Source organism: Geotrypetes seraphini, chromosome 2 (genome assembly GCF_902459505.1).
Source record: "Geotrypetes seraphini chromosome 2, aGeoSer1.1, whole genome shotgun sequence".
NCBI lineage: Eukaryota > Metazoa > Chordata > Amphibia > Gymnophiona > Dermophiidae > Geotrypetes > Geotrypetes seraphini.
Window position 1 is genome coordinate 519,462,465 of NC_047085.1, and position 23,173 is coordinate 519,485,637.

Sequence of the window (23,173 nt, forward strand, 5' to 3'; positions counted from 1 at the left end):
CGGAAACGGGCCGAAGTTTTTTTCAACTTCACAGACGCTGCAGCGGCTCCTCTCACGAGCCGCTCCTGCGTCGGAGAAGGCGGCGATCGTCAGAGGAGCCGCCGGGAAGTTAGACTGCTGGAGGCTCGGCCTGTTAGGTCCGTGTGCAGGCTCCTCTCGCGTTAATGGAGGGAGAGGGAATGCTGCGGCTGCTGCACAGGGAAGTAGGGAAGGAGATAGGGAGAAAGGGACCGGTCTGATGTTGCCCTCGCCTTCTGTTTTGCTGAAAAATCCACCACCCTCGGCTGCGATTCAGAAACATTCCGCCGGGGGGGAGGGGAGAGAACCGTGGCAGATTGAAAGCAGGAAGGGGAGCCACGGACAACGTTCCTGAATCACAGCTGAGGCCAGCGGATTTTTCAGCGACACAGAAGGTGAAGGCAATATCGGAATGGAATGGAGAGAAGAGGGAGAACATGTTGGGCCTAGGAAATTCCCTGGATTAACTTTTTTTTAATTTTTATAAAGTGCAAAGGGGGAGAGTATTAAAAGAAGTGCCAGACTGGGCATGGGGGACAGCTTATGGGGCCAGGAACAGACGAGAGAGAGAGATGGTAGGTAATGGTCTGAAGGGAGAGAAGCTGGATCTGGGGAAAGAGATACTTGAAGGGAGGACTATTGGGGAGAGATGGTGGACCTGGGGGAGGGAAGTTGGACCTAGGGATGGAAGGGAGGGAGAAATGTTAGGTCTGGGGGTGGAAAGGGGAGAGATGCAGCATCTCTTTTTTTCCCTCCATCTTATTGTTCAGCATCAAGGGGGGAAGGAAGAAGAACAACAGAAAATGGAGGAAAAAAGAATCCATGGGAGGGCAGAGAGCTGGGATAAGAAGATGCTAGGGGATGAAGAGAAAGGGACAGGGAGATATAGACTGACCAGTGGAGAGAGGGAGGGGTATTCTGAAAGTGGTGAGCCATTTCTATGAGGTCAAAAGGGAGATGACAAGATGAATGAGAGTATGGAGAGAAACAGAAAGAAACACAGACATATATTCTACCGCCAGCGGGAGGAAGGGAGACAGAAATAAAAGAAGAAAGACACGGGGACAGCGAGAGACACAGAAAGACAGACAGACAAAGGGGGTCAGGGACAGAGACAGACAGAAAGAAAAACAGCAGGACAGAGAGAGAGACATGGAAATAAAAACAGACAGACAGACATATATTCTAGCACCCGTTAATGTAACGGGCTAAAATACTAGTTATGCTATAAAGTTCAAGTTTATTGACATTTGATGTATTGCTTAATCAGTTGCTAAGCGATGTACATAATTATAAAAAGAGAGTAGAGTTACAAAAAGACAAACCAAATGACAGATATTTGACGACAAGACAAACTTGAATTGGGAGGAGAGAGGGGGAAAGTTACAACTTTTTCATTTAGAAGAGAGAACAAAAAAGGAAAAGAACAAAGGGGGACGGGAGAGTTAAAAATCTGTAATTATTAAGCGAGTCTAAAATTTAAGTGTTAAAGGTGATAGAGGTGGTAGTGGTGGTGATATCTACTCCATGCCCATATATACCTGTAGTAATAGCAAGAGAAGTGCAGAATTTACACCGCACCCAGAGAGACGCAGACATACCACATTAAGACAGGCATGTACCCAGAGAAACACAGCCCACCCTATAGACAAGCCCAGAAAATCCTTTTGACTTTTTGCACAATTATATAAATTGGTACCAAGATGTGAGCTTAAGCCTTTATAGAGGACCAGTACAAAGTCACTGTGGCACACAAATAGAGGCAAGATAACTGGTCAATGGCTGGTGTAAGTTAGTGTGCCTGATACTATTCTATAAGACATACAGGTCACTTGGAGACACATCCACGCTCCATCCACATGTACGCCTCCCCTTGCAGTTGCACACTAAGCAACTTACATACAACGGTTTTACAGTACAGTACTCCCGCCGATATTCAGAACCCCCGCGAATATCGAAAAACCGCAAATACGGTTTTTCGCTTGGGGAGGCATCAGAAGGCAGCTGGAGCGCCGGCGAGTGTAGGAAATCACTCGCGGTATGTGCTGACCGCCTCTTCCACACCAATCAGGAGCTGCTTTGACACGCAACTCCTGATTGGTGCAGCCCGACTTTAGTATAGGAAGAGGCGGTCTGAGCATACCGCGAATGATTGGAACCGCGAAGTCAAGGGGGAACATTGTAATGCCTGATGGTGATGCAGAAGGCGCTGATTGTGTTTCTGGTTTGTGTTTCAGATGCGGGTGACATTTGAGGACATCGCTGTCTCTTTCTCCCAGGAGGAGTGGGAGTATTTAGATGAAGAGCAGAAGGAGCTTTACAGGGAGGTGATGAAGGAGAATTATGAGACTCTGATCTCCCTAGGTAAGGATTGCTTTATCTGCATCTAAAATATTCAGCTAATATGAGACATTTTTCTGTACTTCCTTTGCTCCAGAAACTTCCAAGTGTGATCAGGAGAATCTCTCTGTATCTTAACCCTTTAATTGGCAGATGGTGAAAAGTTGTGCTTTATGTAACTTGATGCTGAACGAGAGCAACAGTGCCAAGATTGCCCATAAGAGTGTTCAAAAACACATGTTGCTTCTGGACAACAATGCCAAATAAAGGGTTAAGCTGACAGTGTGAAGGCCCATAAATCTATCTTCAGTGTCCTAAAGGTTTTCTCCCATTTGACAAGGTTTCACATGAATGACTACTTCGGAAAATTGCGAGCCATGGAATCGAGGGTGAAATACGTGGATTAAAAACTGGCTGGAGCATAGGAAACAGAGAGTGGGGGTAAATGAACAATACTCAGACTGGAAGAACGTCACCAGTGGGGTGCCACATGGCTCAGAGCTTGGACTTGTGCTCTTCAACATCTTTATAAACGATCTGGACATAGGCTCCTGGGATTTCGCTATAGGTCCAAGGAGAAAAGATGGGTTTTAAGATTCTTTCTGAAGGTATTGTATTGGCATTGTTGTCACAGGTGAAGGGGGAGACCATTCCAAGTCCTGGGTCTTGATGGGGTACCTCATGCTCTGTAGGTAGGGAGAACAAGAGGGCACTCTCTAAAGTTGAAAGGGGATAGATTCCGTACAAACATAAGGAAGTTCTTCACCCAGAGAGTAGTAGAAAGCTGGAATGCTCTTCCTGAGTTAGAAATATGATTAAGCGATTAATCAAAAAAAACATTAAACTTGAAAACACCCTTCAGGGATTCAAGACAAAGTTAGACAAGTTCCTGCTGAACCAGAACATACGCAGGTAGGGCTAGTCTCAGTTAGGGCGCTGGTCTTTGACCAGAGGGCTGCCAAGTGAGCAGACTGCTGGGCATGATGGACCACTGGTCTGACCCAGCAGCGGCAATTCTTATGTTCTTAATTCAGGTGTGGATCATTCTCTGTTTGTTGAAGCAGAGATAAAATCCAGGGTCAGAGTCTGGCTGCAGAAGATTACATTGGACCTGGAAGAAGTCTTTGAGATCAGTGCTTTGGTTATCGATCTCTGCTCAGCTTATGACACTTTCTGACTCTCTGGATTCCTCCAAAAGCTGCTGAATTGTCTCCAGGATCACCAAGTGATAAGAATAATACAAGAAATCCTCACCAACTTCTGTTTCTATGTATTAGAGCAGGGGTGCACAGCTCCGACCCTCAAGGGCCGTAATCCAGTCGGGTTTTCAGGATTTCCCCAGTGAATTTGCATGAGATCTATTTGCCTGCACTGCTTCCATTGTACGCATATTGATCTCATGCATATTCATTTGAGAAATCCTGAAAACCTAGCCTGGCCGAGGGCCGAAGTTGTGCACCCCTGTATTAGAGGGAAGAAAATCAGGCCTGGCCCTTAAAAATTCTCTCTCCCTCCCCCCCCCCCCCCAAGAATCAGTCTTGGTTTCTTCTCTTTTCAACCTTTATCTTGCTCTTCTTCCACACTTCTTGGAATGAAACTTCTGTATGCTGATAATTTGGCTTCTGCTATTTGGAGGATTTACAACATTCTCTAGTGAAATGGTGTGGTGGCCATGTTAGTCTACTTTCCAAGGTAATATAAAGAAATCAAAAACAAAGGAAATAAGGTAATACCTTTTTTATTGAACTAACTCAAAGCATTTCCGTTAGTCCAATAAAAAAAGGTATTATTCCATTATCTCCTTTGTTTTTTGTTTTATTTCTTTTATTTATAAATTTATTTCTTGTATTTATAAATGATCTGGAAATTGGAACGACGAGTGAGGTGATTAAATTTGCAGATGACACTAAACTGTTCAAAGTTGTTAAAACGCATGCAGATTGGGAAAAATTGCAGGCGAACCTTAGGAAATTGGAAGACTGGGTGTCCAAATGGCAGATGAAATTTAATGTGGACAAATGCAAAGTGATGCACATTGGGAAGAATAACCTGAATCACAGCTACCGGATGCTAGGGTCCACCTTGGGGATTAGCACCCAAGAAAAGGATCTGGGTATCATTGTAGACAATACGATGAAACCTTCCTCCCAATGTGTGGTGGCGGCCAAAAAAGCAAACAGGATGCTGGGAATTATTAAAAAAGGGATGGTTAACAAGACTAAGAATGTTATAATGCCCCTGTATCGCTCCATGGTGCGACCTCATCTGGAGTATTGCGTTCAATTCTGGTCTCCTTATCTCAAGAAAGATATAGTTGCGCTAGAAAAGGTTCAAAGAAGAGCGACCAAGATGGTAAAGGGGATGGAACTCCTCTCGTATGAGGAAAGACTAAAACGGTTAGGGCTCTTCAGCTTGGAAAAGAGATGGCTGAGGGTAGATATAATTGAAGTCTACAAAATCCTGAGCAGAGTAGAACGGGTACAAGTGGATCGATTTTTCACTCTGTCAAAAATTACAAAGGCTAGGGGACACTCGATGAAGTTATAGGGAAATACTTAAAAAAAAACAAATTTTTTTTCACTCATAGAATAGTTAAGCTCTGAAACACGTTGTCAGAGGATGTGGTAAGAGCGGATGTGGTAAGAGCGGATAGCGTAGCTGGTTTTAAGAAAGTTCCTGGAGGAAAAGTCCATAGTCTGTTATTGAGAAAGACACGGGGGAAGCCACATCTCTCCTGCTGCGATCCACCCCTCCCCCCTGTGGACAGGGTTTGAGGTGCCTGGGCCAACCGCTTGGGACCCATCTGTCCGACCAACTGTTTTTCAGGTACAGGGGGGTGTCGACGGTGGGGAGGTGGTGTCACGGGGTCGACGGTTGGGGGGCGATCGGAGGTTCGGGGGAGCGATCATGGGAGGGGGGTATGCCGAGGGCAGGAGGGCCTAGGATCCCTCCTTGCCATATCATATTGGGGGTGGGGGATAGGGGGTTTTGCTGGGGCAGGAGGGCTTGGGCTCCCTCCTGCCCGGATCGAATCGGTGGGGGGGGGGGTTGTCGCTGGGGAAGGAAGGCTTGGGCTCCCTCCTGCCCCGATTGTGTCGGGCGGGTGGGTAGTTACCGAGGCAGGAAGGCTTGGGCTCCCTCCTGTCCGATCCAATCGGGCATTGGGGTGGTTCATCTGTCCTGCAGCGATCATTGCTGGGGAAAGGTGGATTCTGTAACTGGGAAGGAAAGGGTACATCAAGGAAGACAAACAAATCGCAGACAGACTAAATTCATTCTTTGCGTCTGTCTTTACAAAGGAAGAAACTGCAACAATTCCAGAAGCAGTGAAAGTGTTCAAAGGAGTAACAGACTTGGACCAGATATACCGCCAGATCGACAAACTCAAAAGCGACAAATCCCCTGGACCGGATGGAATTCATCTGAGAGTCTTGAAAGAGCTAAAAGTGGAAATCGGAGAACTATTCCAAAAACTTGCCAACCTGTCAATCAAAACAGGGCAGATACCAGACGACTGGAAGATAGCGAACGTCACGCCGATATTCAAAAAAGGATCAAGAGGAGTACCGGGCAACTATAGACCTGTGAGTCTCACGTCGGTCCCTGGGAAGATGGTTGAGGCGCTGATCAAGGATAGCATAACCCGGCACCTAGACACACACGACCTGATGAAAGCCAGCCAACATGGATTCAGGAAAGGGAAGTCATGCTTGACGAACCTACTTCAATTTTTTGAGACAGTGAACAGACAAATTGATAATGGAGAACCGGTGGATATTATATACTTGGATTTTCAGAAAGCGTTCGACAAAGTTCCACATGTAAGACTCCTCAGGAAACTGCAGGGCCATGGAATAGAAGGAGATATACTAAGATGGATAGGCAAATGGCTGGAGAACAGAAGGCAGAGAGTGGGCATAAATGGGAAGTTCTCGGACTGGGAAAATGTGACTAGCGGGGTGCCCCAGGGCTCAGTACTTGGGACCATCTTATTTAATATCTTCATCAATGACCTAGAGGATGGAACATCCAGTGAGATCATCAAGTTTGCAGATGACACAAAGCTATGCCGGGCCATCAAATCGCAGAAGGACAGTGAAGAACTCCAGAGTGACTTGAGCCGATTGGAGAATTGAGCAGATAAATGGCAGATGAAGTTTAATGTGGAAAAATGCAAAGTGATGCACTTAGGCAGAAAAAATAAGGAACACAAGTATAGTATGTCAGGTGCAACTCTGGGAAAATCTGAACAGGAAAAGGACCTGGGAGTATTAATCGATAGGACACTGAAGCCGTCGGTGCAATGTGTGGCGGCAGCGAAGAACGCGAATAGAATGCTAGGCATGATAAAGAAGGGAATCACTAGTAGATCGGAGAAAGTCATAATGCCGCTTTATAGAGCGATGGTCAGACCACACTTGGAATACTGCGTCCAGCATTGGTCTCCATACCTAAAGAAGGATATCATACTGCTAGAGAGGGTGCAGAGACGAGCAACAAAGCTGGTGAAAGGTATGGAGAACCTGGATTACGAGGAAAGACTTAAGAGACTGGGATTGTTCTCCCTTGAGAAAAGGAGACTACGAGGGGATATGATCGAGACATTCAAAATACTGAAAGGAATCGACAAAATAGAGCAGGAAAAAACGTTATTTACAATGTCCAATGTGGCACGGACAAGAGGACATGGGCTGAAACTAAGGGGGGACAAGTTCAAGACAAATATCAGGAAGTTCTGCTTTACGCAACGAGTGGTGGACACCTGGAATGCTCTCCCAGAAGAGGTAATTGCGGAATCCACCATTCTAGGATTTAAGGGTAAGTTAGATGTACATCTCCTTATGAGTGGCATGAAGTGACATGGGTAGGGGTAGGCTAGATGCACTTCTCTTTATGAGAAGCTTGGAGCGATATGGGGACCAAAACTATGCCAGGGTACACCTGGTGGGGCCTCCGCGTGTGCGGATCGCCGGACTTAATGGACCTAGGGTCTGTTCCGGAGATGGCGCTTCTTATGTTCTTATGGTGTTCTTTTTGACAGACACCGGTTATAGAATCCAGCTTTTAGGCGACGGACTGGCTCCTCCTAACCTAAAAGCTCTAGTTAGGCGTTTGGGACTTTGGCTTTTTTTTTTGGTTGATTAGATGTTGTTAGTGTAGACGTAGTGGTGGTCTGGGCATTTAAACAGCTGAACGTAGAGGCAGGCCATTATCAAAAAAAAACAACTCCTTTTGGACGAAGTTTTTTTTTTTTTGAGAATGTACATTTTCCCTGCTTCTACTTTCAAAGTTTAGGGCCTTAGGCCAAAAGGGGACTTAGACGTGTTCTGGGATTCACCTCAATTAGAGACCTTCCTGAATTTACATGAACAACATGAGAAATAAAAGTTTGACTGTTATCTGAGAAGTTAATAAAGTAATCACCAAAAATTTGGAGGATTGAGATCTAAGAATGTAAAATTTAGTATAGTATTGTAAATTTTGTTTGTTTTATTCATTTCCTTTTTTTGTTTCCTATAGAAATGGAAGTATGTCCTCTCATTATGTGGGCTAGATGTAAAATTTTTTGTAAAGAAGCTAAGCACTGGATATAGGTTGAATTGCACAGGAATCGGAATTCAACAGCAAGTAATCCTTAAGTACAGACCTTTTCTTCAAAGAAGGTGTTAGGGCCTTAAGCAAACCTTTTCTCTTAAAAGAATAGTATTCGTACCTATAGGTGAGACATACTAAATTCCACGGGTGTGCATGAGAAACTTTCGAAAGATCTTTCCAAGCCCTAGAAACAATTTTTATAGCAATAACCAGTAATGTGTCTAATAATTGGCAAGAGGTGTCTGGCAATATGATAATATTCAGAGAAATGAGAAGAATCTCAGTTGCAAGACTCTTCTGAATGGATTAATAATAGTGATGATAGTGTGCAAATCCAAGAAGACAGTGAAAATGGGAAGATGACGTGAAATTGCACCTTGATAAGTGTCCGTGGCTGATCAAGAAAAAGTGAAGTGAATTAGAATGATGAAACTTGGCAACATACCCTAATTTGAAAGGTATGGAGTAAAACCGCAACTAAATGAAATTGTAAATAAAACATAATGTATCCTCTATAATAAAACCCTAAGCGCGCATGCGCACTTACAACGCCGTGATCCCTGACTCCGTGATGTGTGACTCCGTGGCTGTGTTCAATTTGCATGGCGTGTGGCAGCTTGCGGCACATGTGGCGGTTTGAGCAGTGCCGAGAGCAACGGCAGGAGGGTGTCCTTTGGCCTGGACGAAGTGGACAGGGTGCAGGTGCTGCGAGGCATCCGGCTGCTACTGCTGCACAGGGAAGTGGAGGGGGAAAGGGGGCTGCTTTGGGGGGAGGGGTGTGCTGGAGGCCAGGCAGCAATCTTCGTTTGCTCGGGGGGGGAGGGGGGATGGACGGAAGAGGGCCACGGAGAGACAAGCAGGCATGGCGCAACAGAGAGAGATAGACAGACAAGGGGCCAGGGAGAAACATAGAAAGAATGACAAACAGACAGGGGGCCAGAGAGACAGACAGACAGACAGTGGCCAAGGAGAGAGAGAGAGAAAGAAAGAAAGACAGAAAGCAGCCAAGGAGAGAGAGAGACAGAAAGAAAGACAGATAGAAAGTGGCCAAGGAGAGAGAGAGACAGAAAGACAGACAGAAAGCGGCCAAGGAGAGAGAGAGACAGAAAGAAAGACAAACAGAAAGCGGCCAAGGAGAGAGAGAGAGAGACAGAAAGAAAGAAAGACAGAAAGCGGCCAAGGAGAGAGAGAGACAGAAAGAAAGACAGACAGAAAGCGGCCAAGGAGAGAGAGAGAGACAGACAGAAAGCAGCCAAGGAGAGAGAGAGACAGAAAGAAAGACAGACAAAAAGCGGCCAAGGAGAGAGAGAGAAAGAAAGAAAGAAAGACGTACACATTTATTCTAGCACCCGTTAATATAATGGGCTTAAAGACTAGTTTGATGTATAAAAGAATATAAGTTCTAAGTAATACATAATGACGTCGATATGATACAAAGCTAAATAATGGTGACAATCATATGAAATGGAGGAATGTTGGTTCTATAAAAAAACATATCAAGAGAAAGACATATTAGAACCACATATGTGGAATCCAGAACGGTAGCACAAAGCCTTAAAACATCTCGTAACAGATGATGTGGGTTGAACATGGCAGAAATGTGTAAAACGAGAAAAAATGAAAGAGGGTGTGTAAAATCAATGAAGTATAAACCCAAATGATTGTCAGCCCAGCAATACAATCAATTTAAAAGCATGATAATGAAATGATATAATGATTAATCTAAGAATAGGTAGAAATAAGGATTATACCCAGCAAAGAAACGGCATGAATTCATCATTTTTTGTATTGTTTTGTACAGTGTTCCCCCACTAATTTGCGGTTCATGAATCACAGACTCGCTCATTCGCGGTCTGCTCCGATCGCCTCTTCCGCCTAGTAAAGTGATTCCTCTGTCCTATTAATCTCTTTCTCCTCAACAACGCATTTCCTTTCCTATTAACTCTCCTCTTCCCCCCTCTTAAATTCAATCAATTTGTACCTCGCTTAATCTATTGTAAACCGCATAGAACTTAATGGTATTGCGGTATATAAACTGTTGTTATTATTATTATTATTATAAAGTCGAGCTACACCAATCAGCAGCTGTGTGGCAAAGCAGCTCCTGATTGGTGTAGCCCGACTTTACTACAGGAAGAGGCGGTCGGAGCAGCTGGCGCTCCAGCTGCCCTCTCCTGCCTCCCCTGCTGTATATCAAATATAATTACAATACAATACAACTCTTCATTCAAGAAGACTTGACACATAGACTGAAAACTTCACACACACTTGAAAACAATTATGATAATGTCTGACTCAAGCTAACCAAATCTGCTGAATGCTCTTCCCCAAACCCCCTCCTTACACCCCACCCAAATCTATAAAATGTAATATCCAGGAAACACAATATGAAAAATCATAAAGGAGCCAGACAATACCCGGTAAGCAGTGTTCGCCCTCCGCGGGCTTTTCTTGTCCGCGCACCTAAGAGAACTGTCCCATCTGGGTCGCCAATTAATTTTTTGCTTACCGGGGGGGGGGGGTCTCCTTTGGTGCATTGGACCTAGAAAAAAAATGGGGAACCTAAAAAAACACTTAAGCCCCCCCTAATGGGACCCATCCCCCAAGCTGAGTATCTGACTCCGGGATCTATGCAAAAGTGACTGCAAGTAGGGCTCCCAAATCAATAAGAAAACCTTTTTCCATTTAGAAGTCGTCCTTGCATCCTGGGCCGCCCGAGTTAGCAATTGAGAAATGCCCATCATCCAGGTCCAATAGGAGGGCGGCTGTGAAGTTGTCCAGGCTTGCAATATAGCTTTTTGCCAGTAAGCTAAGTTTTCTAACCCAAAGTAGATTCCCCTTCCCTTTAAGACCACAAGACCCTAACAAGGCCATTAGTAACAGCTCAGGGAGGGGGGAAAGGTCATCACCTGACCCAAGATCTGTCTCGTATGCACAAACCTCTTCCCAAAAGGGCATACACTCGGACAAGTCGAGAAAGCATGGATAAAGGTAGCACTTTCCAGGGAACATTTTAAGCAGAAGGCACTAGATAAGTAGCCCATGTGATGAAGTTGGGATGGAGGCATATGTGCTCTAAGGAAGAATCGGTATCTACATTCCCACAGGGAAGCACTGGACGCTATAGTAGGTATGACTCTCAAACTAGCTCCCAGATATCTAAGAGGTCCCTGAAGTCTTGTTCCCATCTATGTCTCACCAAAGAAAACTTTTTAGGGGACCTCTGTATAGCCAAAGGGGTACACACTGGAGGACTAAGTGACTTGTCCAGGGTCGCAAAAAACAGCATTGGGATTTGATCTCACAACCTCAGGGTGCAGAGGCAGCAGCTCTACTAGTGTGCTAATCTGTAGAAATCCTATGTAGTCTTGTGAGCCCAGAAAATTTTGTTGTTTCTTGATCGTTAGTATCTCTCCATAATTACTAATACACAATCATCGTCTTTTGTTTCTATCCAGCAGATACTGAGGCAATGCACGAGACAAAGAGGGAGGAGAATGAAGAAAAATGTCTTCTAGAAATTGAAAATATCTCAAAACAATCAGGAAATGTCAGTGAGAATATTTCCCAGAGGAATGAGTGTAGAAACACAAGGAATTATGAACAGGATTCGGAGAAGAAGCAGACAGACCCTGCAAGAGACTCCCTGGATGCAGTCACTGAGGGTGAGAAAAGTGACGGGGAACTCACAAACATCCCTGAGCTCCAGAGACCCCCGAGAGAAGAGAGACCCTTACGAAATAAAAGCAGTGACCGAATGACTTTTCAGCTCCACCAGGGAGAGAAGAAATTTGTTCTGCAAGACACTTGTGGTAAGATATACCATTTATTATTGCCCAAGAGAATCCAGCCCAGGGTGAGACCCTTTTCACGTTGTCAGTGTAGAAAAGGTTCCTCGTGAAATGCAGCAGAGAACGTTGCTGAAGTGAAACCTTTTATGTCTTGTGATGTAACAAAGCATTAGATTCCTAGGGATGGGCAGCCCAGACATTTTGTTTCATTCCATTTCAGGGGCAATATCACTAAGGGTGTGAACTATTTAGAAATATTGCACACTGGTATGAAAAAAAGGGGCCCTATTTCTGGCGGTGCTCCAAAGGGGCACACATGGGCAAAGAGGACACGCTATTGCAGGCAAACCAAAAGACACCAAATGTATTTCTTCTGCTGATGTCCTTGGCTTGTCCCATGTCATTGTCACAGCAGAGATCACACTAGGAAAACTACCGAGTGTGTGAAATCTCATAATTGGAAGCATTTCTTAATGAAGATCCTAAAAATAGCCATGATCATATATTGAAGCTGAGAAAAGCATCCATCAGAAGAAAAATCGAAGCTTGATCTTCAGCATGTTTTAAGCAGGAGGAGAGGCTGCCCATGGCTTAAACCACGCTAAGTGGGCCAGCTGTAGATATGCCCTGGCACTTAACCAGGCAGGGCTGCCAAATATGTTTGTTCATTATACTTATGAATCACACTATTTTGAACCAGTCAAGTCTATGCAATTTGCAAAATAATAAAAAATGCATACAGAAAGTTAGAAAAGCACCGAACCCTGTGGCACTCCACTCATGACGCTTTTCCAGTCTGAGTATTTTCCTGTTTCCTATCCGCCAGCCAGTTTTTAATCTATGTGAGTATATCACTCTCGATTCCAGGGCTTGCAATTTTTTGAAGTAGTCATTCATGTGGGACCTTGTCGAACGCCTTCTGAAAATCCAGATATACAGTGTCGACCGGGTCACCCTTGTCTATCTGCCTGTTTACTCCCTCGAAGAAGTGCAGCAAGTTCGTCAAGCAAGATCTTCCTTTGCTGAAGCCATGCTGGCTGGTCCTCATCAGGATTTACAGGCAGTCCCACCCAGTCCTCATTAGACCATGTCTGTCAAGGTGATCAATGATGCGGTCCTTTATCAACTTCTCTATCATCTTTCCCAGTACCGAGGTCAGACTCACCGGTCTGTAGTTTCCCGGATCTCCCCTCGAACCTTTCTTGAAGATCGGCGTAACATTCGCCACTTTCCAGTCTTCTGGAATCCTTCCTGATTTGATCGACAGATCCTTGATTACCCTCAGTGTCTTATCTGTTACGCACAGAAGTGAAACAACTGGGACTTATCATGTGTTCCAGCTTGGAACCTTATCTGGGGCACACTGGCCCTTTTAGACAACTTGGGGCCCAAACATTTTGGGGACCAACAGCCAGGAGCCAAGGTTCCTAGAATTTGCCTGTGTTGATGTTGAGAAGCTATTTCTGGAGGTCAAGAGAAATAGAAGGCATGGAAAGCATCATCTTCTCAGATAGGAATTGAGTCCAAAAGACTATAAAAATTAATTCCTAAGAGGGTTCGTGGTTCCTGGCTATCACTCTCTCTAAGAAGACCCCCACACAGTAGTATAGTAAGGGGAGCGGAGAGGAGGGGTCGGACCGCCATGCTCACCCCGTCCCTTCCCCACATCTCGTACCTCTGTAGATCTTTGCCAGCGCGAACAACTTCTCCTGCCTGTTTCTTGTGCCGGCCTGTCTCTGAAACACTTCTGGGTCGTGGGGCCAGGAAGTGATGTCAGAGGGAAACCCACTCACACTAGTGAAGGTTTACAGAGGTAAGGGGGAAGGGAGAGAGTGCGAGTGTGGTGCCCTCAGAGGGAGGTGTCACCTACCCTCACTACACCGCTGACCCCCAAGCTGCTGATTCCTGATCCTGAGGCCTGATGGCTACGCTATGCCTAAGCTTCTACCCTTTGAGTATGTGACAAAGGCCTGAAGAGAGTGGCTAGAACCAGACTTCTGCCGTTCCAGTGTACGGGTCTCTTCCAGAACACCTGCAGCATTCCAATTCAACCAAGCACCTGTTCAGCTTAGGAAAGAGCCTACTGCAACCTGACAACAGAACTAGCCTGCCCAGTCAAAACTGAACTACAATGATTTTCCTGCCTACTTTTCCAGGATTTACAGGCAGTCCCACCCAGCCTCCAACCAGCTGATCAGGAGCAAACAAACTCCCTCCCTCCTGACAAGACATATGGGACTCCTTCAGCCCGATATCCTAAGTGACCTTCGACCGACTGCCTGCTCCCTTGACCCAAGCCCATTAAAGATAGTACAACAGGCAAGCAGGGGTGTTGTAGCAGGTGCCATAAAATTGTGAACTCCTCTCTTTCAAATGGGCAACTACCAACAGCATTAAAAAAAAAAAAGCAGTGTTGCAACCTTTTCTAAAGAAGAACAATGTTGATCAGGACAAACTCAAAAGTTACCAGCCAATATCTAACATCCTATTTGAAGAAAACTGGCTTGGAGGTAGGCTTCAGAGGGTAGTGGTGAACGGCACCCCCTCCGAAATGATGGAGGTAATCAGTGGAGTGCCGCAGGGCTCGGTCCTGGGCCCGATCCTATTCAACATCTTTATAAGAGACTTGGCTGAAGGGCTGCGAGGTAAAATAACATTATTCGCCGATGACGCCAAACTAAGCAATGTAGTGGGCAAAAGCACAACAGACATAAATTCAATGTCCGACAACATGATGCACGACCTACTCCTACTGGAGCGCTGGTCTAGGTCCTGGCAACTCAGCTTCAATGCCAAAAAATGCAAAGTCATGCACCTGGGCAGCCAAAATCCATGCAAGACTTACACCCTTAATGGCGAGATCCTAACAAGAACTGAAGCAGAACGAGACTTAGGGGTGATCGTCAGTGAGAACATGAAGACTGCCAATCAAGTGGAGCAAGCTTCATCCAAGGCAAGGCCAATCATAGGTTGCATACGCAGGAGTTTCGTCAGCCGTAAGCCTGAAGTCATTATGCCATTGTATAGATCCATGGTGAGGCCCCACCTGGAATACTGTGTGCAATTCTGGAGGCCGCATTACCGTAAGGATGTGCTGAGACTGGAGTCGGTCCAGAGAATGGCGACCCGGATGGTCTCGGGACTCAAGGATCTCCCGTACGAGGAACGGCTGGATAAGCTGCAGCTGTACTCAATCGAGGAACGCAGAGAGAGGGGTGACATGATCGAGACATTCAAGTATCTCACGGGCCACATCGAGGTGGAAGAAGATATCTTCTTTTTCAAGGGTTCCGCGGCAACAAGGGGGCATCCGTGGAAAATCAGGGGCGGGAAACTGCACGGGGACACCAGGAAATTCTTTTTCACTGAAAGGGTGGTTGATCGCTGGAATAGTCTTCCACTTCAGGTTATTGAGGCCAGCAGCGTGCCTGATTTTAAGGCCAAATGGGATAGACACGTAGGATCTATTCACAGAGAAAGGTAGGGGAGGGTCATTGGGGTGGGCAGACTAGATGGGCCGTGGCCCTTATCTGCCGTCTATTTCTATGTTTCTATGTAACAGTGATAGGCTAGAAGAGAGAAACTGGCTAGACCCAAGTCAGTCTGGATTCAGACCTAGTTATGGAACAGAAACAGTCCTCCTTCACAGAAGCTGAGACAGGGGATTTGCCTCAGTGTTAGTACTGCTAGATTTCCCAGCAGCTTTTGATGTGGATCACGATATTATACTAGCAGGTATCAATGGAACGGTACTTGCTGTGGTTCAGATACTCATCACCACCATGGACACTGGCCTGTGGGGTACCACAAGGATCAAAACTGTGACCTATTCCATTCAATGTCTCCTCAAGCCACTAAGCCAAGCTGATTCAATCAATGCACACTCAGTCCTACATCTACGTGGATGGCGTGAAGCTACTCGTACCCACTGAACCTGATTTACCCACAGCTCTGAATAAACTGACTACCTAATATCAATTTAAGAATGGGCTCAAGACAACAAATTCTGCCTGAACCCAAGTGGACACATACTTGATGTCAAAATCTCTTTTGGGAAATACGAACTCCCCCTCAAATCACAAGTCGGCAACAGCTAGATTCAACACTTAAACTCCCATCCCACAAATTCAAGCAACCTTCATTAGCAGCAACTATGCATGGAAGGTAAAGCTTGTCTCAGTTATGCATGCCATGATAACATCAAGACTGGATTACTGTAATGTACTCTACTTTGATCTGAGTGCAGAGTCTGCACCATCTCCAATCGATTCAGTATGCTGCAGGAAGGCTGTGACGTGACCATATCACCGTTTTTGCCAAAACTTCACTGGCTGCCAGTTGGATGCCACCTGTTGGCCCACACCGCCTCTGTCGCTGCCGCCCCTCTGCTCTCCGGAGGACCCGGGCATTTCCTCCCAAGCTAATAAAACCCTAAGCGCGCATGCACACTCCTACCTGCCACGGAGCTACGGATCACGCAGGTAGGAGTGTGCATGCGTGCTTAGGGTTTTATTATTAGTGATTGGGTTGTTGTATAATTAAACTTGTGGCAGGGCATAATCGAAAACGACGTCTTAATCCGTTTTGGGCCTAAGGCAAAGTCGGCAGCATCAAAAGTCCATTCTCGAAAAATACATATTTTTTTTGAGAATCGTCTACTTATATGTCCAGGCATTTGATTGTCCAGACCGCCAAGTAGTCTATCTTTATACTGCATTCTCATTTAAAAAATCATTCAATACTTTTTGGACGTGGGATGGGCCAGCAAAGTGATAGACTGGCTACCCAGACATGGCAACGGAGTAGTGGGGCACCTTAGAGGGCACAGCTGTGAACTTCACAAAAAAAGGTGCCCCATAAACATCTCACCACAACTCCCTTGCAGGTCACTATGAGCCCCCAAGAACACCCCTAAAATTCTCTATACCTACCTGTCTACACCCCCAATAGCCCTGTGGCTACAAGTGCCACTTATATGGCAATACAACAGGGTTTTGGTGGACTCACATTTTCCACCATGAATGTTATGGTTAGAGTGGTCTATGGGCCTGGGTCCTTTTCTCTGTGGTTTGCTAGCCCACTCCCCAGACTACTTAAGTCATCTCTGTGCAACTTTACTAGGCTTTCCTATGCCAGGTGCTAATGTTCCAGAGACAGGTATGTACATTTTTATTCCTACCTTTGTGGTTTTATCTGATATTTGTGGGGGTTCAATGGGGTCAGTGTGTGGGGATCTTTACCTGGTCTCTGCAGTTGTTATCTAGTCACTTTGGATACCTTCTGGGCACTTATACCTGATTTTACATCGCCTGACTCACAATGTATAAGTTCCATCCAGGAAGTGTCGTCAAACTTTCAATTATCGCTGCAAGATGACTAAGTTCAGGTCGGCCCACATCCTGCCCATCTCCCGTCCTAACCACTCCTCCAAAACTGCCCCTTTTCCCTCTGGGTGCACAGCAGGATTCTGAGGCCTAAAAAGCCTCTAGATACGTCTAAAAATCCGTTTCTATTATCGGCCCTTGGACGACCTGTCTTTTAGGTCGGGCAGCTTTTTGGACGTATTTGCGTTTCAATTAAGAGCCCCTTAAGGTTTTAACGGGTTAAGCAAGAAACTGCTGTTAGTTAAATCATAAAGAAACTTACGGTAATTGTATCATATAGAGCAAACTTAGGTAGAATGGAAATGCTTTTGACTAATTGTGTAAAGCTGGAAAAATGATGTCACATAGTCACTTAACATAGTATATAGAAAGATGAAGCCAGAATAGGTCGAGAACTCTGTACAGATAGTTTGAAACTCTGAGATGCCTCCTTTGTACAATTATATTATTGGACCTTTGTTGAAACACTGCATTTATAATTAGTTGACTTTTGATAGATATTGAATAAATATTTTCAATTGGAAATACATATCCTTGTACAGACTCTTGATTTGGGGTATCTTTGGTGGGGTGGGGGGACAGCCTCCCTTGCTCACAGTACTATACAGTGCTAAAATTAAAACTCTGTCTGATCTTAAAGGCCTTCAAAGGAAATGGGCCAGAGTACTTGAAGTTTATGATAGGTATTTCCTTGCAGGATATACTGGTGTCTGTAACTTACCTGTTAAAACAATCTCACCTTAGACGAGCTGAAACAAAAATCTAGTTCAGCATGTTCAAAAGTATGAAGTAATTGGTACTGTAACTCTACCCACCCTTGAACCGGTATGCTGCCCTGGAATTGGAAGAGATGAGAGCATTCCAGGGAGAGGAAGGACCAAAGCTTGAAATCTCCCAAATAACTGGATCCGTGACCACAAGGAGGTTTAAGGTAGTGGTGGTTGGCAATTCCCTTCTGAGAGGTTCAGAAGCATCCATCTGCAGACCAGACATTATGCCCTGGGGAGGTATGCTGTCTACCTGGTGCCAAAATCCAAAATGTTATGGACAGCTTGCTGAGACTCATCAAGCCTAATGGCTATTATCCGATGCTGCTCATCCACATTGGCACTAATGATACTGCCAGGTACCCCTGCAAACGTAACAAAAGTGACTTTGAAGCTCTGGGAGAGAAGGTGGAAAGGGTGGTATTCTCGTCCATCCTCACTGTCGGTAAAATCCAGGGCAGATAAGCTCACATCCTGGAGATGAATGCGCAGTTGTGTATGGTGTCGAGAGCATTTTGGACCATGCAATGATTTTCCAAGGGCTACTAAGCAGGGATAGTGTGAATCTGTCAAAGAAGAGAAGTGTCTTCGGTGGCAGGCTGGCTAATCTACTGAAGAGGGCTTTAAACTAGAAGCGATGGAGCAGGGTGATCAAAGCCCCCGGGTGAGTATAAGCCCTCAGGTAAGTAAATCACTGAATACTTCTACATGGATGGGAAAAGGGGGCAATGTCTGGAAAGCAGTATATATTAATGCTCGAAGTATGGGAAACAAGATTCTGGATCTAGAAGCTGTGATGAAAGAAGAGGAGTTGGATATAGTGGCGACCACAGAGAACCATGACTGGGATGTAGTTATACCAGGCTATAATCTGTTCAGGAAAGACAGGGTAGGAAGAAAAGGAGGAGGAGTAGCGTTATATGTTAAAGAACATATTAAAGCCACACAGTTGCAGGATCTGCAGGGCAAGGAAGAGGCACTGTGGCTCAATTTGGAAAGAGGGAATGGTAAGTATATTTACATTGGTGTGATATACAGGCCTCCTTCACAAATGGAAAAGTAGACAGATATGTAATAATAGCCAGTCAGAATATATCTAAAAAAGGGGAAGTTTTACTAATAGGGAAATTGTTTCTGATGTTACAGTAGGTGATCATCTGGAATCCAGTGATCAATGCATGGTACGGTTTAATATTAAGATAGATATAGAGATGGCTCATTCAAAAGTAACTTTGTTTGGATGGGGGATTAAGTCAAGGAATTGTTTGGTTGGGAACGTCTGGAAGGAGTAGAAATACTGTGGGCAAAAACTGAAAGGAGTTATTGTAAAGATGGCAAACCTTTTTGTGAAGCAAGCAAGTAAAAGAAAGAGGAAAAGAAGGACACTTTGGTTCTCAAAAGTAGTATCTGAGAAGGTAAGGAACAAGAGGTTAGCTTTCATAAACTACAAAAAATCGCAAAAAGAGGAAGACAGGCAAAAATATCTGGAAAAGTTAAGAGAGGCTGGTCGAGTAGTCAGGAAAGCAAAGATGCATATGGAATAAAAAAAGCTGACATTTTTTGATATATCAGTGATAGAAAGAAGTGCAAAAGTGGCAGTGTGAGACTCAAAGGTGAAGGGAAGGAATATGTAGAAGCTGATGAAGAAAAGGTTGAATTGCTTAACAAATATTTCTGTTCTGTGTTCACGGCTGAAGTGCCGGGAGCGAGACTGTGGAAGACAAATGTGAATCGGGATGGAGGAGTGGTAGACCCTGATCGATTTTCAGAGGGTTGTGTTCGTTAGGAGCTAACTAAATAGGCAAAGTGATGCGGCCGGATAGTGTATATCTGAGGGTGCTGGAGGAACTTAGGGAAGTTCTGGTGGCTCCGCTGACTGACCTTTTCAATGCTTCTCTAGAGTCAGGAGTGGTACTGAAGGATTGGACAGGGCAGATGTGGTCCATCTCCACAAAAGTGGAAGTAAGGAAGAAGTAGGGAATTACAGGCAGGTAAGTCTGACTTCTGAGGTAAGCAAATGAATGGAAATGCTTTTAAAACAGAGAATGGTCAAGTTTCTGGAATCCTGTGGATTACAGGACTGGAGGCCACATGGATTCACTAGAGGTAGGTCTTGTCAGACAAATCTGATCAATTTCTTGACTGGGTGACCAGAAAATTGGATAGAGTGTATTCACTAGATGTGGTGAATTTAGATTTTAGCAAAGCCTTTTACAGTGTTTCCACACAGATGTCTAATAAATAAACTGAGTGCCCTCTGGATGGGTCCCAAAGTGATGGGCTGGGCCAGGAACTGGTTGAGTGGAAGGTGACAGAGGGTAGTGATCAATGGAGATCGCTCTGAGGAAAGGGATGTTACCAGTGGTGGGTCTCAAGGTTCTGTCCTTGGGCCTGTTCTTTTTAACAGTTTTTATAAGCGATATTGCTGAAGGGTTGTTGGGCAAGATTTGCCTCTCTGTGGATGATACCAAAATCTGCAGTAGAGTAATTTTACCTGGATTTATCAATAATCTTCTTATACCGTATTCTCCTCACAGGTCTCTTCGCTCTGCCTCACAAAATCTCCTTGTCATTCCATCATTGAGACATATAAATACTATGGGGCTCATAATCGAAAGAGAAAAACGGCCTAAGACAGCACTTGGACGAACATTGTCAAAATACATCCAAGTGCTGATAATAAAAACAGGTTTTGGACGTATTTCTAAACTACCTAGGCCTTCATAGTGCAGCTGAACGATCATAGCTAAATAGGGCATTTCAGGAGGAATGTCGAGGGTGGAAGTTGGGCCGGACATGGGCCGGCTTAGACTTAGTCATACTGCATATATAACCGAATGTTATACAGCATAGGATCGACAGAACTTGGACGTTGTGACTTAGACCATTTAAAACATGGTCTAAGTCACAAAAACCCACCTAAAGTCACCAGATAAGCACTGAAATCACATAATACAGACCCCCACACACTACCCCAGTGATCACCGACACCCCCCTCCCCAACCCCATAAAAATCGTAATCACACCTTTAAAATTCAGCCTCCAGACCATCATCGCCTGGCATAGGAAAGCCTAGTCGACCTGCACAGAGGCATCTTAACCGTCTTGGGGGTGGGTTAGGGACCCATGGGTGGGAGGCCCCTTGCCCATAAGCCCCTGTAATCACTGCATTGATACTGAAACATGTGCACCCCCAAAACCCTTTTGTACTGGCATATAAGTGGCTCCTGCAGCCATAAGGGCTATTAGGGTGGTAGATAAGTGGGTCTAGGGGATTCTGGAGGTGGTTTGGGGGCTATAAGGGAGCTGTAGTGAGATGATGACATGGCACCCTTTTTGTGAAGTTTACAGCAGTGCCCTGTAAGGTACCCTACTATTTAGGTGCCATGTTTGGGTGTTCAGTCCATCACTTTGCAGACCTCTCCCACATCCAACAGGGCTTGTTCTAGGTATTTTTGACTTGGACAAAAATGTGGTATAAAGATGGACGATTTAGCGACTTGGACAATCAGATCGGCAGGTCATATACTTAGATGATTTTAGAAACAAAAAAAAATTTGGACATATTTTTTGAAAATGTGTCCTAAGCTGTTTTTTACTTTGGATGACTTGCGACTTAGACGAAAATGGACTTAGACGTTCCTTTCAATTATGCCCCTCCACGCGTCTTAGTATATTTTCAGTTACCGCCCTTTCTCTATGGCATTCCACCCCAGGTTACTTGAGAGAAGAATCAATCTTAAATCAATTCAAGTCAAAATTAAAAACTTTCTTATTTAATGACGCATTTGGAACATAACTGTCTTTTTTAGGACAACAGGAAGATCTGGCTTTCCCGCCCCCCTAACTTGTTTTTTCCTTTACTTTCAAAGATTGTAGTTCTTTCCCATATTCCATGTTTCTGTACGTTATGTCATATATTAAGTCCCCTGAGTCATCTGTATTTGTTAATTTTAAGTATTCTACATGTATTTTATATTGTACACCGCCTAGAATTTTGATTAGGTGGTTTATCAACTTTTAATTAAACTTGGAAACTTAGTAGACTCCCCGGATGGTGTGAATAACATGAAGAAAGACCTGGCAAAGCTTGAAGAATGGTCTGAAATTTGGCAGCTAAAATTTAATGCCAAGAAATGCAAGGCCATGAATTTGGGCTGCAAAAACCTGAGGGAATGGTACAGTTTAGGGGGTGAAGAACAGACAGAAGAGCGGGATTTGGGTGTGATTGTATATGATGATCTTAAGGTGGCCAAACAGTTTGAAAAGGTGACAGCGAAAGCTAGAAGGATGCTAGGTTGCATAGGGAGAGGTATGGCCAGTAGGAAAAAGGAGGTATTGATACCTCTGTATAAGTCTCTGGCGAGATCTCATTTAGTATATTGTGTATAATTCTGGAAGCTGCACCTTCAAAAAGATATAAAAAGGACGGAGTTGGTCCAGAGGAAGGCTACTAAAATGGTGCATGGTCTTCGTCAAAGAGTATGGGGATAGACTTAAAGATCTCGGGATTGGGGAGATATGATAGAGACGTTTAAATACCTAAGTGACGTAAATGCGCATGAGTCGAGACTCTTTCATTTGAAAGTAAGTTCTGGAATGAGAGTGCATAGGATGAAATTAAGAGGTGATAGGCTCCAGAGTAATCTAAGGAAATACTTTTTTACAGAAAGGGTGGTAGATGCGTGGAACAGTCTCGGGGAAGAAGTGGTAGAGACGGTGTCTGAATTCAAGAAGGAGTGGGATAGGTATATAAGATCTCTTCGAGAGAGGAAGAGATAATGGTTACTGTGAATGGGCAGACTAGATGGGCCATTTGGCCTTTATCTGCCGTCATGTTTCTACGTTTTTTATTATCACAGGGAGTTTAAAGAAAGCAAGCAACCATGAGCAGGCAAAGTTCACCCCTAGGAATTCACCCAAGGAACAAGACCCGATTCAGTTTTATAAGCGCTCTTTGGCACGTAGACATGACGTGTTTAGGTCACGTGATCCCGCACTCGGATAAGTCCATTCAGCAGCATTCAAGTCGGAAAAAGAGGAGCAGAGCAGTAATCACTAGTACACAGTCCATCATACAAGCATCAGTAGCAATGTTGACCATCCCAGCACTATCTAGGCAGGGGTGAAGTCAGGTGAGACCCTGAATTATGTGGATGGACACAGTACGACATTCAATGCCGTTACCCACATACCTAATTGGGCAAGTAAGACCTCTTAAATACCAGTCCTGTGTCCAGTTAATTATGTAGTACTGCATTGAAAACCAGCTGCACCC

At 44.7% G+C, this 23,173-nt stretch overlaps 1 protein-coding gene across 2 annotated transcripts in view; it reads left to right on the forward strand.

Annotated features, from left to right (window-relative positions):
- Positions 1-23,173, forward strand: part of LOC117354678 (oocyte zinc finger protein XlCOF6-like) — a 39,899-nt gene that overhangs the window by 14,327 nt on the left and 2,399 nt on the right. Inside the window, exons 2-3 of one of the 2 annotated variants that reach the window (XM_033932540.1) lie at positions 2,256-2,382; positions 11,412-11,765. In XM_033932540.1, the coding sequence (XP_033788431.1) occupies positions 2,256-2,382; positions 11,412-11,765 (481 nt within the window). The remainder of the gene's footprint in view (positions 1-2,255; positions 2,383-11,411; positions 11,766-23,173) is intronic. The other variant, XM_033932541.1, reaches the window with a different exon arrangement.